The 16,309-nt window shown below is 31.2% G+C and overlaps 1 protein-coding gene across 2 annotated transcripts; it reads right to left on the bottom strand.

The window, feature by feature from the left end:
* Positions 1-1,517: 1,517 nt before the first annotated feature.
* LOC18035641 (serine/threonine-protein kinase STY46) lies at positions 1,518-8,191 on the bottom strand. Of its 2 annotated transcripts, none has more exons than XM_006422456.2 (16): positions 7,729-8,191; positions 7,254-7,368; positions 6,471-6,544; positions 6,224-6,343; positions 5,674-5,728; positions 5,069-5,179; positions 4,670-4,720; positions 4,369-4,544; positions 4,183-4,290; positions 3,922-3,995; positions 3,645-3,820; positions 2,999-3,094; positions 2,527-2,607; positions 2,347-2,400; positions 2,110-2,244; positions 1,518-1,926 (listed from the first exon to the last, which is right to left on the bottom strand). In XM_006422456.2, exons 1-16 carry the CDS (start codon positions 7,947-7,949, stop codon positions 1,846-1,848), a joined length of 1,728 nt encoding a protein of 575 aa, XP_006422519.1. In that variant the 5' UTR covers positions 7,950-8,191; the 3' UTR covers positions 1,518-1,845. The 2 variants fall into 2 exon arrangements, with proteins under 2 accessions (XP_006422519.1, XP_024034561.1); XM_024178793.1 differs by having other exon boundaries at positions 6,471-6,569; positions 7,729-7,821.
* Between the last annotated feature and the right edge of the window lie 8,118 nt (positions 8,192-16,309).

Genomic DNA, 16,309 nt, shown 5'->3' with positions numbered 1-16,309 from the left:
ATAAAAGAAATTGACTTAGGCTCCGTTTGAGATTGAGGTTGAAATTCAATTAATTGTTTATTTTATAATTTTTGACAGAAATAGCATTTGGTAAATTTTGTAAAGTAAGTTATTTCATAATTTTTTCTATTTTGACAGCAACTTTTAAAAGTAGGCGGGGTTGCTTTTCATAAACAATTTATTAAATAAGTCACTGCACTTTTTTAAAGTTCCTATTAGAACCTGAATATTTTATAAAAAGATAATTATATCTTAATTTACCACAAACCCTAATATATAACCATTAGGTATTATACTACCGCCACAATTAAATTACCACCACAACTATTGTATGTTCTCTCCACTATCAATTTAATGTGAATATAATAAATATTACTTTTTATTTTATTTGGATTATGTATAAGTATGAATTTTTTATCAAATTCATGTAATAGACTATGAAACTCATTACATTTTATTTAATTGAGGTTTTTTTTTGCATTATGCAATTTTACGTATTTAAAAAAAAGATATGTCTAAATAATTTATTAAACATACTCTAAAAATAAAGGCAATTTAAATTTATATCTATTTTGGACATATAATAAAATAACATTTTTATAATAGAATTTACCAAACACGTGTACTCTATTTTTTAAACTCATAGTAACAATACAGTTCACAAAGCATGAAGCTGCTTTTTTAATCAGCGGCTTATTTCATCCTCACAGTAAAAGCAACTTATTTAATCAGTCAACGTAATCCCAAATTGGCCCTTAATTGAATGGATGTTGTAACGTTTATATTAAGACCCCATTTGGTAAGTTATGACGTTTAACTAAGGACTCCATTTGGTACCTGGAAGCCACAAACAACACAAATATTATGAAAAGGAAAATATATAGTAGTGGAAGAACCTCAACTGTTGTGAAATTATAAATATATTTACCATTCATTTTAATATTCTAGTATGTGTTGTTATTGACAAGAAATATTTTTGATCCGTACCCTTGTGATGGAAAGTATTGCTTTACAAAATGAAGACGTTGGAACTGGAGTTAAAACAATTAATTGTACGATAAGACAACGTTAACTAAAAAACAAGGGTACAACTGGAATTTGTCATCACTTTTGGCAAGAAATGCTCCACTTATTTTCTGCTAGTGCTTTTTGCTCCGTATAGAAGTGTTTCTCTGTCAACGCTCATGGAACCAAAGAGCCCTTAAAAACGTACGCCACAAAATAGGGTTCACGCATTGGAGCTAACAAAAAGTTTTAAGTTGGGTCACGAAGTTTCTTCAATAACCAATAACCCAAAAGCAAAAGGATGGAAAATGACCATAAGACCATGCACACACACCATTCAGCTGATAAATTTGACATAAATTTGATTGTCTTCGCGGGACGATCCCATGTCACAATCATGAATCATACCATATAAGCAAATGATATCGACAAGCACAATTAGCAATGACAAGTGCTACACTATACATCAACGGGGGAAAAATTTTTGGCAGTTGAGAAGAAAATAGGCAAAAGTGATCCATTGCTCTAAGATATATGCTTCTGCTCACTCAAAGAAAGTATATCACTGTTATTAATTTTAAAGATGCATGTGATATATGCCAAGGAACATAGCTCATCCATGTCGCTGTCCCACAGTACAAATTAATGGAATGGTGGCAGGAGGGTGGATAAATGAAAGACATAATGACATATAATACGGGTATAAATGAAATTTTAAAAAAAGCCCTCAAACATTTGGATTAAGTACTGTACAGTGATGAGAAATAAGAAGCCGGTAGATTCCCTACACAATTAAAGCTCGTGTCCACGTCATTAACATTAGCATACCTCCTGTCTATTTCAATGGTGGCCTCTTCTAAGGACTGATAAGAAACCCCCAGATGATTTTTCTTTGCGCCGCTCCTCATTTTCCTCACCAACCTGTTACACAAACTATCAAGCATTAGCTAGAAAATACTGATGATTGCAGTTTGATGAAGACATCAAATGGCGTTCAATGAAACAAACCAACTGTTTCATATTTAATGAAATATTGCTTTAATATTCTGTAGGCCTGGATCAAACAAAAGAAATCTAGGTCAAGCTAACATAAAGAGAATATACCTCCTTAGCAATTTGCTGCAGAATCTCTATTATTTCAGAAAAATCAGGTCTTAGAGCTGGATCTTGCTGCCAGCACCTCTCCAGCAACTCAGCTAGTTTTGGCTGACTGTTTTTGGGAATTGTAGGCCGTAGACCCTGGAATGAAAATAAATTGTCACTTATTAGTGCTTATCGCACATAGTAGTCATAATTCTAAACAGACTTTCTTAATCTTTGTTCCAGGAAGGAGTGATGTACCTTCTGGACCACCCCAACAGCTGCCTGTAATGGAGTCAAGTATTCGTATGGAAGCTGGCAAACAAAGATGCAATTACATAAATTTAAAGCAAACTATAACATTTTCCGTAGAAACAGTATAGCCCCCCCCCCCAACAACCAAAAAAAAAAGGACGAAAAAAAAAATGGCAAAATAAGTACCTTTCCAGTTAGCAACTCCCATAATACAATTCCAAAACTAAAAACATCAGCTTTGTGATCGTATGGCTTGTGTTCTATGACCTTCAATGCAAAATAAACCTTGTAAGAAACACAGAGAATGAAGTGCAAACTCAAGCAATTGATAGACTGTCTCTTAATGCATTCAAAACAATTTTCCTTTATTTTATTTTTATTTTTTTTTGTTTTACAATAAAGGACAATATCATAGACAAGAACTAATTCTTTCCAAGCAATCTGATTGTTCGCATCACAATTGTTTTTCCAAGACTCTTAATCACTTAAGATGCCAAGTGGGAAAAAAAACAAGAAAAAAAGAGGACAAATATAACATACTAATTAACCATTTCTTGAATGTCAAACGGAAAAGATGGTATCGAATTGTCAATACACAGGAAGAAAGATATATGTGTGCATTGTACAAATCAAACGATTCACATAATCAGAGGCTTACCTCAGGAGCCATCCACCGGTATGTCCCAGTTTCTGCTGTCATAACGCCAGATTGAGCTTTCACTCTAGCGACCCCAAAATCAGCTACCTTAACCACCTGTCACATAAATCCCATAACAGAATCTTTCTTTCTAAGCATCCCTCATTGACAAGATGGGAAAAAAGATGCATGAGCAGATGACCATACGTAAAAATATATATCATGGTAATACACTAATATATACGTGGCAGGAATGGAGGGAAAAACAGGCTAGGCACATACTATAGAAGAAGGCATCCTAAACCGATTGAGATCTGACACATTCAATGAGAAAAAACCATACTACAAACGAGTCACTGTATGATTTTGAGCTATGGACCTCCAAAAGATAGACTATCCCATATACCTTGCCTGTAACATTAAAGCTAACTTCTGATTCATGAGATAAAAATTTTATAGAACAGAAAAGGGGCATCTGAATTCTTTTCATCACAACTAGACCTCCTAAAAATTATCCAATAAGTTCCAAATTGTAACAATACGTCATTTCCCAAAAACAAATTGGATTAAAATAGTATACCAAGCAAAACAAAGAAATTAATTCTCTTCCCTTTCCACAAAACAAGATTGACACAGTGAAAAGCCACAAAGATAGGAGAAGACTTACTTCATTTTCATCCATTAGAAGATTTGCAGCCTTCAAATCCCTGTGGATTATATTGTTTTGGTGCAAGTAGTTCATTCCTTTGGAAACATCTATTGCTACTTTAAGTAAGGATGGAAGCTTGAAAACACCCTTCAGTTTGTGCAGGTAGTCATACACGCTTCCACCAGACATGAATTCTAATGCAAAAAAGCATTGAAGAGACGGGGGAGAATCAGAAGAGGAATAAAAAGGATAAAAATAAAATGAAGCACAAATGTAGAAGGACATTGGGCTTTACCTGTTACAATGCACAAGCTTGGAGGCTTAGTGCATGCACCTATGAATTGTACAACATTTTTATGCCGAACCTTCCTGCAAGTTCCAAAAGGAGTACAAAAACTTTAAAGCAACAGATACATGCAAAAGACAAAATATTTTTTATTTCAAAAAATAATCCTGGGAAAGAAAGTCAAATTATTCTTGTCTTTAAATTTAGTCCAAGAGGAAAATCTGCAGCATAACTGGAAAAACAGCTACTGTAGCTATGAATATGACAAACCTCATTATAAAGACCTCCTGGGCAAACTCTTTCTGCATATCCGAATTTATACGTTCGGGCTTAAGGACTTTAATAGCCACATCTTGACTACAATATGTACCTCTGTACCTGGATCACTTAAAATAGAAGTGTTAAACCGAGCATGCAAACACAAAATCAGCATACGTGCACAAGTAATAAACTTACAAATCACCATATGACCCAGAAGCAACTTTGCTCCCAAACTTCAGATGTTTAGGATCAATTTCCCAGACATCAGTCCCATCATTAGGTATTTTCAAATGATAGGGATGACTTTTCATCCCAGTATCCTCAGGTTCACTCGTGGGAGATGATGAGCGATGACTGGGCCAACCTTGCCTCTGCATAACAACCAATGAAAAGTGAATCAAGAATGCACTTCTCATAGTATCTCAAAATGGGCTGCACATCCGATTAAAGTATTCAAAATGCACATTAAGTCTAAACTAACATCATGAAACTCTACCTCAAGCTTTAAAACTTCCTTTTCAAGTGCAGCTCTAAGCTGCTCTGTCTCCTGCCAATTATAATACACATCTGTCAAGCAGGTTCTCATAATAAACTTATTTCTTCGATATAAGAGTGTTGAAGTTTGGCTGTTATATATTAAAAGATGAACACCATTTGGAAAGTTTTAAACTTCATTGGAACTCCCAATATGACTCAATTCTACAAATCAGAATATGAAAGTTCTAGTAAAGGGCAAAAAATCTACCATAATTTAAACAATTCATAAAGTTTTCTCCTGATATTGAGGTTGAAGGCATAGTTAATTTAAGTTGAGATAAAATCAGAACTCTTTCTCTCATATAGTCAACCAAACCTTTTCAAAATTAAGATTACCAACTAAAATATAATATATTACCTCATATGGCCAACCATCAACCACGAAGACATCTAAGGAGTAACCATCAACTGTGGAAAATGCATGTGCTTCTTGGATGTTCAGCCCAATATCAGCCAGTAAGGCAGTCAACTGAAAATTTTGCACAAGGCAATCAACGTCATGATTTGAGAAGAAATATCACATGATCATTGTAAGTAACATGATATATAAGATTTTTGGTGAACTGCCAGGATCTCAAATGAGAATTGGTTTGACAGCCCTAATTGTGGTGGAATATTTCTGAGATGTTCATGAATCATGTGTAAGCTCAAGGGCTTTAGATGTTAAGCAATTCATATGTAAGTTGGACATCAGAACTAATAAATTACCCAAACTAAAATAACTTGAAAGATGTATATTGCCATCAGTACAATCACACATGCTTATGTGCAAATGCACGCCTATTGTACACAAGTAATCCAGTCAGAGAGTAAGATCTAAGCTTTTGAATTCATGGTTTAAGTACCAAAAAGAATACTCCAAGTAATAGTTCAAGCCACCACATAAATTTTCAAAGCTCAGAAAGAAACAAGCTTGAAAAAAATATGACAACTAACTTGGGTATTCCAAAACCTATTATATACCTGACTGAGAAGTTTGGGCTTGTCATCTGTTGAAAATGTAATTTCATGCATGGGCCTACATCATATCCAATTACACAAAATGAGAATTTTAGCAACCAAATCTATGAAAGTAAAAAATACAGCTTACTTAAATAAGTGAAAAAATCAATATTAAGCATGTGTATGAACACGTGATATTACATCCATAATCAAAACTGAATATCACCATCAAGGACAAAGGAAGCAGTTAGCTTATGAAATGAGCTGAAAAAATACTTAAAAAATGTCCATATAATTTGAATAAGCAAATTTCTGGTCGGGTCATTTAATAATTTGCTTTAGGAATTCCATGATTACTTTCAATGTTGTATTTTAAAACAAAAGAAGAATCAACCAATTAGTGACCATGATTATTAACTAACAGGTAACAGGAAACAAGATGGTTGAAATCAAGGACAACACTAATTTCAGAGATAACTAAGAACTTAAGAACTAATTTAAAAGAGAAGCAAACCATATCTGATTTTGACCAGACATTCTCAAAAGGACATATTCAGATGAAAATATTTACCGAGAAAATTGTACATTGGCATGTACAGAATTATCCCCATCTAGATTATGAGAATTATTTGCTTCAATTGCCAGAGCTTCAAGATTAGGTGATGAACCGAAGGCAGGTGGTGGATGTATGCTGGCAATTGAAAGCCAGCAAGTTATGTCAGCATTCTAAATTACAATCATCAAGTGACAAAATAAACAACAACGTAGAAGCAAGAAACCAGTGTGATTCCAGAAATAAACTGTTTGAAAAGCCACACCTCTGTCTTTGAGCTGGTACTTCAGAATCCAGAAGAGAAGAAACAGCTGAATTCCGATCAGATACAGGATGAACCTGCACAAACAAGCAATTTCCATTCCTACTTAAAAAGAAAGATGAAAATAAAAAAAATCAGAATGTTAAACACCTACATGAGATAAAATCGAAAAATGCAAGAGGATTCATCGAAATCAAGCCAGCATCTAAGTTTAAAATATGAAACATGACCTTGATAGGGCAAGAACAAGTAACTGGACACAATAATTTCATTACATAACATTAGTAAAGACATCACTATGTTAAACTGGAGACATGAAGTACTGACAAATAACTTCAACCACCCAAACGGAAATGTTGAGGGTTTAACATCCAAATACTTATTTGAATGAGATGCATTAATTCTTAAATAAATCACATTCCAGAAAACAATGGTAGCAACAAATGGGGCCCAATCAAATCGAATTTCGAAACTCAATCAAGAAAAATAACATTCCAATGCAATAAATAACCATCATTGGCTCAATTAGTTTTTGTTTTTACACATACAAAATCAAGAAAAGAAATGTTTTGGGGTGTTACACATAATCCCTTTCACTCTTTTAAAGTATTCTTTTTCCCAAGCAAACATTTAATTTGATGTTGAATGCTTTCTAGAATTTTCAAATGGTCAAGTCTCAAAAGAGAAGAGAGACATCTTGAGTGTGTATACAGTGCAAGCTATTGATAGAAAAATATTGAAATTTTCGCTAATGCTCATGCATGAACTTAACAAATCAACACATGCCTGCACAAGACGGACTTCAATTGCGGGTCTATTTCTCGGATCATGAGCCAAATGTAGTAATCTCTTGTGCATAAGTACATCCTCAGCCCTCTCCACATTCACATCCAACGCATATCTTCAAACAAATCAACTCAACAAACAAATCAGTTACCATAAAATCAAGAATTAAGAAGTAACCAAATTAAATGAAAAATAAAACTAGCCCTATCGATAATCTAACTCACTGCACAGCAGCTAAACAAGTAATTTAACACATGATTTAAAAAGTATCAAACGTCTAATATTTCTGGAAATAAATAAACGAGGAAAGATAAATGCGGGAGAAGCTTTACGAGTCCGAACAATAACTTAAGAGCAAAAAAAATAAGAATGAAAATGAAAATGAAAAGAAAAAGTGAAAAATGAAAATAAAAAATCGATCTTTGTGGAAGGATGTGGTTGTTCGTACGTAAAAGCGTACGGAAGAGAACCGTACCGAGTAGGGAGGCGATTGAAGTGAGTCCAGAGTTCGTCGTCGAAGCGAGGCTGGATAGCTTCGTCGTTGTTAGATTCTTTAAGCCGACCAAGTACCTCATTGTAAACTCCAAGTTTCTGGCGATGTTGCCGGCTCTGATGCTGCGGCGGCGGCGACGAAGTCGATGACGTGTCGCTCGCCCTACTCCCACAGCTCTCGTTGTTATTTTCCTCCATCACCATTTGATTTGAACCACAAAATATGATCAAACGAATAGAAGCGAAAAGAGAATTCGGAGGCTTTTTTATAAAAATAAAGAAGAATAAAAAAAAATTGCGATTTTATTTTTGTGATTGTGTTTTGTGTGTGTTTGCTTGTTTTGTTTTTGCTGTGGTGGTGGTTTACGTGAACTGAGTTGGTTTATAGAGACGGAAGCAGATTTGAAGAGAGGTTTCGAATTTTATTGAATTGAAAACATATATATTGTTTATTATTATTATTATTATTATTATTATTATTATTATTATAGCCATTGTGTGAGAGTTTGGGCGTGTATTGGTTTCGCGGAATGTTTAACGGCGTAACGCGCACGTCTGAAACCTGCCGTATAATTATTATGCAACGCGTAAAAGATTTTAGGGTCAGTTTGGTTCGGTTTTTTTGATAAGTTGGACCCAATATGGGTTAATTTTGATAAATCTACTCGGAAATTGATTGTTTTTAGATTATTTTCTTATTTTTAAAAAACTTTAATTTGTTCCCCTATAACCAAAGATTTCTATTAACTCACTCCTTATTTTTTTCCTTTTTCTTTTGAATAAAAATAGATAACTTGAGGTGTTAAAAAATAAATAAAATGATTTATAAATAGTTAATTTATGATAAAGCAATACGAAATTTATCTAAATTTAAAATTGATTATGATTTGAGAATTGAATATTTAGGTTTTCTTTTAATCAATGTATTTTATTTTTAGAAATTCAAACTGAATCATATCAAATGATTCAAAAAATTTAAAATTAAATTAAAATTTTATAAAATTCACAATCGAGCCAACTCAATTCTTGATTTATATCGATCTGATTAAAATGTACGCCCTTAATTATACAACTACTCAAGATTTTACTCAAAATTTTCTTAAAAGTAAGGGATATCTTAAAAATGCTATGCACGGTAAAAAAATAAATATTCAACGAGTATTCTTTGTACTCTTATTAATTTCCAAAGCAAAGGAATTGTTTTCTTTTTGCACTGCTCCCACAATCCCACTCGTGTTGAAATCTTAAAACCCTAGAAGAGGAATGACGTGGTTACAGATCATAATACGAATTATGAAAAGAAAATTGTAAATTAAATATGATTAAAAGTAATCTTTAATTAATTTAAATTATCCCTTGTATCGGCAATGCCAAAGCGCACCCCTGAATCTGCCCAATCAGCGTTCAAACTTCTCTTGCAGTCTAACGTTACCAAAAAGTGGCGTAAACGAACCAAGTGGCATATTCTTCTTTTGGGCGTTTATTGGATTTGGATAAGCTCTAACCGCAAAGACAATTATGCCCTTGATAATTAGTTCGTTTTGGTGACTAGATTAATTGTTGGGTCTATTCTAATTGCTATTTATTACTCGATTCTAATTACTAAATTTAGAAGAGCAGTCGGAGACTACTCTATTTAGGTCCTTAACAAAGGTTTTATTTGGTATTGAAGTGCTGTAGTTTTTAAATAACGGCGGCTGTAGAAAAAAAAATATATTTATAAAATAAAAATTAATAGTATATAATAAATACAATTTTTAATTACTAATTTTTATGAAATTAATAAATAAATAATAAAATTTTCACCATAGAAGTGTAAAATCAAAACAACTTAATTTTAAAGTTACAGCAGTTAATATTTACTGAACTCTTTAGTGCTATAACTTTTAAGTTATAAGGTCATGTTTGGATGTTGGATAAAAAGTGAGATTAGACTAATTTAAAGAATAAAAAATTAATCCAATTCAAAGTTATGTTTGGCTGTCAGGACTAACAAAATTAGTCCAAATTTTAGTTCAACATTAATAGGACTATTAATCCCCATTTTCATATGGGTTTACATAGGATTAGATATTTAATAGTTTAAATTTGTTACTATTGTCAAAAATGTATTCAATAATTATTTTTTAACTTTTTTAGAATTTAATATTAAATCAAAATTTTAATTTAATAATTTATTTTAACTAGTATGTAATTTATTAAATAAAAAAATTATTCAATTTATTTAATTCCAATAATATTGAAATCTAAATATTAAATTTAACAAATAGTAATATGATTTAAAAAATAATATATTATTTAAATAGTTATTTTAGCTTCATTAAATTAAATTTAACATATTCCTGTCCGACACTATACCAAACAAAAGACAATACTTATATAATCTAGTGTAATGCAATCTAATCTAATCCTAAGAGTTAATCCAATCCAATCCGATCTTCCAAACGTAGCCTAAATGTCTAACCTCGATCCTAAACAGGACGAAAATGGACAAGGTGAAAGCCAAAATGAGATTTTCCTTTTGCTTGGAGCAAAATTTAAATATTGAAGACGTTAATGTAATTTCAATCCTAATATTGAAAATGTTAATGGTATCTTTTATGAAATTTGAAAATTGCAATCAAATACATATCTTTACTGAATACTAAAGTTTATTTTAGAAGATAAACAATAGTCGATCATGTTTTGAATAACTTTTTGCTAAAGTTTTCGTTGACAACTATTAAGACTATCTTATAGATTTGATTGAGTGATTTTAATATAATTTTAATTAATTGGCTATCTGAATTAAAAATTTAGTCGATCTATGTAGCTAAAAAATTAATTGACTTTATTAATCCTTCTATTTTTAAATAAATAGTTAAATAAAAATGAGTAGGACTCGAAAAAGAAAAAAAAGCAGATTAATAAGTGAAAGATTCATTCCTTGCAATACATTCTTTTTAATTCAATCCATTTTAAAATAAAAATTACTTCCTACGAGCTGTTTGATGACTAAAATCTTTCCAACAACTAATTAGATTCATAAATCTAGATTGATTTCTTAACACGCAAAGTTAATTAAATTTTATCACAAAAAAATAAAGACGTTCGTAGTTTGGTTCGCAATAGTGACATTCACGTGCAGAGTGTGAGATACAAAACAAAGAAGAGAAAAGTTTGAGGAAAAAAAGGGGGAAAAAAAAAATGATATTGATTAAGTAGTTGAGAGGGTGCGTGAGTAAGGTCTAGAGTCGAGAGAAGTCTTTCTTTGTTGACTTGACGATGGCGTGTAAGGTGGAGAATCAACAAAAGCGATAAGAAACTTGATATTTTCGTGATGTGATTTGCGCTGCGCAATCACCCATAATCGGAAATTTTTTTGTTGCATTTTCCTCTATCTTTGGTTTTGGAAACAACCTTCAGTTCTCAATCACTCTAGCCTCGCCCAGGCGTCGGCCCGCCTCTGCTTTTGGCATCATTAATTTGCCATTTGGCTTGTTCTCCGTCGCAAGCTCATCTTTCCTTCCATATTGCTTGGACCACGTAAAAGTTTAATTATATATACAATATATGGTAGATTCCACCTCTGTTTGGGTTAGACATTCAAGTTTAACATGCGTTTGAATTTTGGTTTTTTTTATGTGTAATTTATTTGAGATGATAAAATTAAAATTTCTTATTTTGAAAATAAAAAGTGGGGGGGTTCGAACACCACTCGCATGAGTGGGAAGAAAATTAAGTCCTCACTAAGTTAAATAATAACACTAAAATAATTTTTCTTTTCAAGTTAAAAAAGTCATCTTAATTAATTATTTTTTTTTTTTGGTAAATATCTGCATGATTCGGATCCGTGAAAAAAGTTTACAACTCACCACCTTTTGATATTAGCATATATTATAATTGTACTTGAAGTCAAAAATCAATATTAGAATTAATATATTTGTTTAAACACATGATACACACATTACAGTAATAGTACTATTGAACAAGTTGACAGAAGTCTAGAACTAACTGATACCCAGTTGCCACTAGCTAAACATGCAAAAATCGTGGTCTCAAAATTACTAAATTTAGAAAAGGTGTAAAATTACTAAAATGACAACATCATCTATAACGGCGTTAAGCAATTGTAAATTCCGTAGACAATCCGGACACGTCGGGATATGGAAAAAAAAAAGATTAAATTAATTACCAAACCAAATTCGTGATTAGATTAATCCTAATTTACGAAGCTAAGAATGGGGAAGAGGAGATCCGCCTCCGTACGTCCACGTGGCAAGCGGAGGATGCGGGAGAAAGAAGTTAACCTCGCACGAGCAGGCGGGGGATTCGCATCCGTTGAAAGGAATAAACCGCGGCATTTAATTGATTTCGTTGGGTGACGTGGACGTAAGCGCTGATGACGTGGAGCAGGCCGCCAACGTGGAGAGACATGATGGATGGCGTGGAAAAAGCGGCCTTTCGGGGTGACGAAGGGGCGGATGAGGTTAACAACAAAACAAGTCAAAGAGAGAGATCAAACGACAGCACTGCCAGCGAAGCGGCGAGTGGTCGTCGCTGGAATAGCCGGTAAAGAATTAGTAAGTGAAGTTATTAAATCTTATCCAAAACAGAGGATATTTATTTATTTATTTATTTATTTGAGATTTGAGTGGGTCAGGTGATGACGTGGACGGTGCAGATGACAACTGGGGAAGGTTTAGATGAAAAGATCTAGCAACCAAGTACAAAGCCATCTAATTCAGTAATTCCTGGGTAATATTTTTTTTTTCTGTTTTAATAAAATTCCTAGGTAGCTTGACTGACTCATGTCATGTGGTGGGGGTCAAAGTTTGTGTTGATGCGCTGGTGTAGAGTTGTCAGATAAAACTGAAGAAAATAAAAAGTGACAAGTCCTAAGTGAGATGCCCATCATGTCTATTAGATGATGATCCAAAAGAAAAACATATCCAAATCAAAGAAGTAACTGCAGGAGGTTTAGCTATTTCAGTGTGCTTTGATTCAATAATATGTGAGATCCTAACTTTTTACTTTCATTATCGTGTATTATTTTATCTATTAGATGATAATTTTATAATTTATAAAATTATTTAACTACCGTTCATGGATGAATGGCATATTAATTGAAATTTAAATTAGAAATTGAATGTAGGGATGCCTATCATTGTTTTTTTTTTGTTACATGCATGTCCTTAATATGGTTCGTGAATATATTACATGCAAAATAAGTGTTACGTGCATATATTTATGCTGCGTTTACTTTTTGGATTGGAGTGAGAATTATGAGGAGTGGGAATCCTTGAATTAGGAGTGTGGAGTGGGAGTGGGAGTAGGTTGTTTACTTACACTAGAATGGAAGCATGGAATAGAGATCAGAATCCAATTTATGTGTTTACTTTGTCTTGGATTAGGAGTAAATAGTTTCAAATTACAATTTTATCCTTATTTAAAGAATTATAATTTTTAATTACAAAACTAATAAAAAATATATTAAATGAATAATATTTATTTTATTATATTTGTAAATTTATTATAATTATTAATATTCTTAATTATGAACAATAAATTATTAATTTTAATATAAAATGAAACCTTATTTTATTTTATTTAATATAATTATATTAAATTTATTATTAAATAATAATATAATATTATTTAGTACAAAATTAATATTTTATTAGAATAAACTATTTAGTATTATTAATATTAAATAAATATAGTACTATTATTTTTAAAATAAATATAATAATATTATATTTATTAATTCTCTATTAATATAATAATATTATTTTAAAATAATTTTAACTTAGAATCAATGTAAATTATTATTTAGTTAAATATAATATTATTATTCAAATAAATATTATTTATTTTATTTTATTAATTATAAAATATTAAATTAAATTAAATTAAAAATGAAAGGGTAAAAAAGGGAGAGGTGGGAGTGGATTCCCACTCCCACCTCCCCCAATGGGAGTCCCACTCCCACTCCCCACTCCAAAAATGAGTGGGGCCCACGGAGTGGGATTCCCAATCCGTGGCCATTTTAAGCAAGTAAACGCTGGAGTGGGAGGAATCCACACTCCTCACTCCCACTCCAGCAAGTAAACACAACCTTAATGTGGCGCACATTTATAAATTGAGATGAATTAATATTACTCGCGTTTTTACGATTAGATAATGATGAGAATAATCATTCCGAATTTCTAGAAATTAAGATAAGAATAATTACTCACTTTCTTGATAGAGGGGAGTGAATAAAATCCAATATAAATACTAAGGGTCCCTAACCAAGCCAATAATGATTTTGCCTGTGAATTATACCCATCAAACTTAAAGGTTATATGATGGAATAGTTAGAAATACTAAGTATTCTTTAAATTTAACTTGAACAACAATGATTGGAGGTGGAAGTAGATAATTTATTTAAGTTTATAATCGATAATATATTCTTGTATATATTATTATTAAGCTAACATTTTTTTATATTTAACAATGATTGAGATGCTATTTAGTCAAGTAGACATTATATTTTGTTTATTTCAGATTATGTTTAGTTTACTGTTTTGTTAACATTTTCAATGATCTTGTTGGAGCTTTATGAAAATTAAAGACTCGAGCTTAGAAAAAAAGAAAACATGGGAAAATTTTCGAGTATTCTAAGAGGATGATGATTTGTAACTTATATCAACTTAAAAGTAGTATCTAAAAATTCAAGTATTATATGGTTGTCAATATATCTTAAATTATTAGATGCAATTTTTGTGTTGGATTAGTCACACTGTTATTTATAAAAAAAAAAAAAAAAAGATATTTGAAACTTTAAAGTTATCCTACGTACACATAATAGTTAGATTCTATCGTTTCAAAAATATACTGTATGTTAGAATTTTTATCGTCATATAAATGAATTTCTAAACTTTTTTAAAATTAAATATCAATTTAGAGTGTAGATTATTCTTTATTTTGTTGATCAAGACTTTTTATTATAATATCGATGGATTTATCATGTAATTTTTTTTGTTTGAATTAATTGCAGGTTTGTAAAGTAAGAGTATCATAAAAAAAAAAAACTCTTCAAATAAGATTTTATTATTTATTTGAAGATTCACATCAGCATTTAAGGTTAAAAAAGACACTCCAATTAAGATTCTTCAAATAAGAAACCATCATCTCTCTTTAAATTTGGAGAGTTACTTTTTTCCTCCTCAATTTATATTTTATTACTTTTTGTTAAAGAAAGAGAGAGATGCACTTTAATTACTATTGACTTTTCTATTAAAAAATTAGTTATTTAATTAAAATAATATTAATTAATTTCTATTTGAAGAGTCTTTTGAAGAATAATATATTTTTTCACTCTTCTATACACCACATAGGTAAGCAAATAAATATTTGAAGAGTAAAATTTATAGAGCCTTTTTGAGACGCTCTAACATTAAAAAAAAAAAAAAAGAAAACTGTGATTGTTATAGGAATAAAGATGCATACATGCTAATGCTATGGTGTATGGACTCATGAAAGCAGTGGGAATATTTCATCCTGCCAACAACGAGTTATTAGAGCGCATGCCCGCTCGCTACATTATTATTTATTTTCCATGCATCCAATGAGTAACTTATATATATATTCCAAGCATCGAATAAATAAATGTCGTCATTAATTAATTAATTGTATCATTTGTACGTACCTCAAGATACACTTTGATTACAGCCGTCTCACAGGCCAAGTTTGAATATAGGATTTCTATGAGAATTTGAACCATATATGATAAATTTAAAACAAACATGACATAACAAAAATCACAGCACAACCTAAACAAAATAATAAACCATTAATTAATTGGCTTGATCTTGTTTGTTTGTTATTTTTTTTTTCCTTTTTTGGTCAAGTTTATTTAGCAATTAATTAAGATGTATTAGAAGTGAATGTTCAATGTACTTAGACGATTTTTACCAATTCATCGAACCTGGACATGGAATGCTTCCTCTCAATATTTTTTTTGTATCTAAAAATAACAGTAATTAAAAGAAAATAAAATAAAATAATGTAATACACTTATATAGTTGAGATATATATATTTTTAAATTTTTACGTGTTACCGATTGATTTTATTAAAGGGATGGTATTACACAAATTGTCAAATATAAATCCAAACCAAATACGTGCCGTATCATTGAGAAAATGATCGTCCACCAAAATAGATTTTATTATGAACATTAATAATAATAATAATATGGTGAGCAGCTAAATACATGACACAACATTGTAACTTTATACAAATTAATAGTGTCTAAGCTATGCATTAACTATATACCATATACTATGTCGTAATGTTGCTCGATATTATAACACGAACAACATTGCACAATATACCAATACTTGAATTTACCCCCAACTTTGATTATTATTAATATTATTTTTTTTTAACGTGTGCACAATATTTCTACTGATACTCGGTGAAGTTCTCTTCCTTTACTATTTTATATTTTATTTACTACCCAATCATGTAATTGTATAGATAAGAATATTTTAGGATGGAAATGGATAAACTTTTTTCACGACATAATATCCAAGGCAGA

The sequence above is a fragment of the Citrus clementina genome, unplaced genomic scaffold, assembly GCF_000493195.1.
Source record: "Citrus clementina cultivar Clemenules unplaced genomic scaffold, Citrus_clementina_v1.0 scaffold_8, whole genome shotgun sequence".
Taxonomy (NCBI): Eukaryota; Viridiplantae; Streptophyta; class Magnoliopsida; order Sapindales; family Rutaceae; genus Citrus; species Citrus x clementina.
This window is presented reverse-complemented; position numbering and strand designations above follow the sequence as displayed.

What these genes read in the sequence shown, in the direction of transcription:
- LOC18035641 (XM_006422456.2), bottom strand. Translation starts at nt 7,949, where the DNA reads ATGGTGATGGAGGAAAATAACAACGAGAGCTGTGGGAGTAGGGCGAGC. An exon ending in TTGAAGTCCGTCTTGTGCAG is followed by an intron (nt 6,545 to 7,253) that starts GCATGTGTTGAT and finishes TTGTTTGTGCAG; the next exon opens with GTTCATCCTGTATCTGATCG. An exon ending in AGCCCAAACTTCTCAGTCAG is followed by an intron (nt 5,180 to 5,673) that starts GTATATAATAGG and finishes CAAAATTTTCAG; the next exon opens with TTGACTGCCTTACTGGCTGA.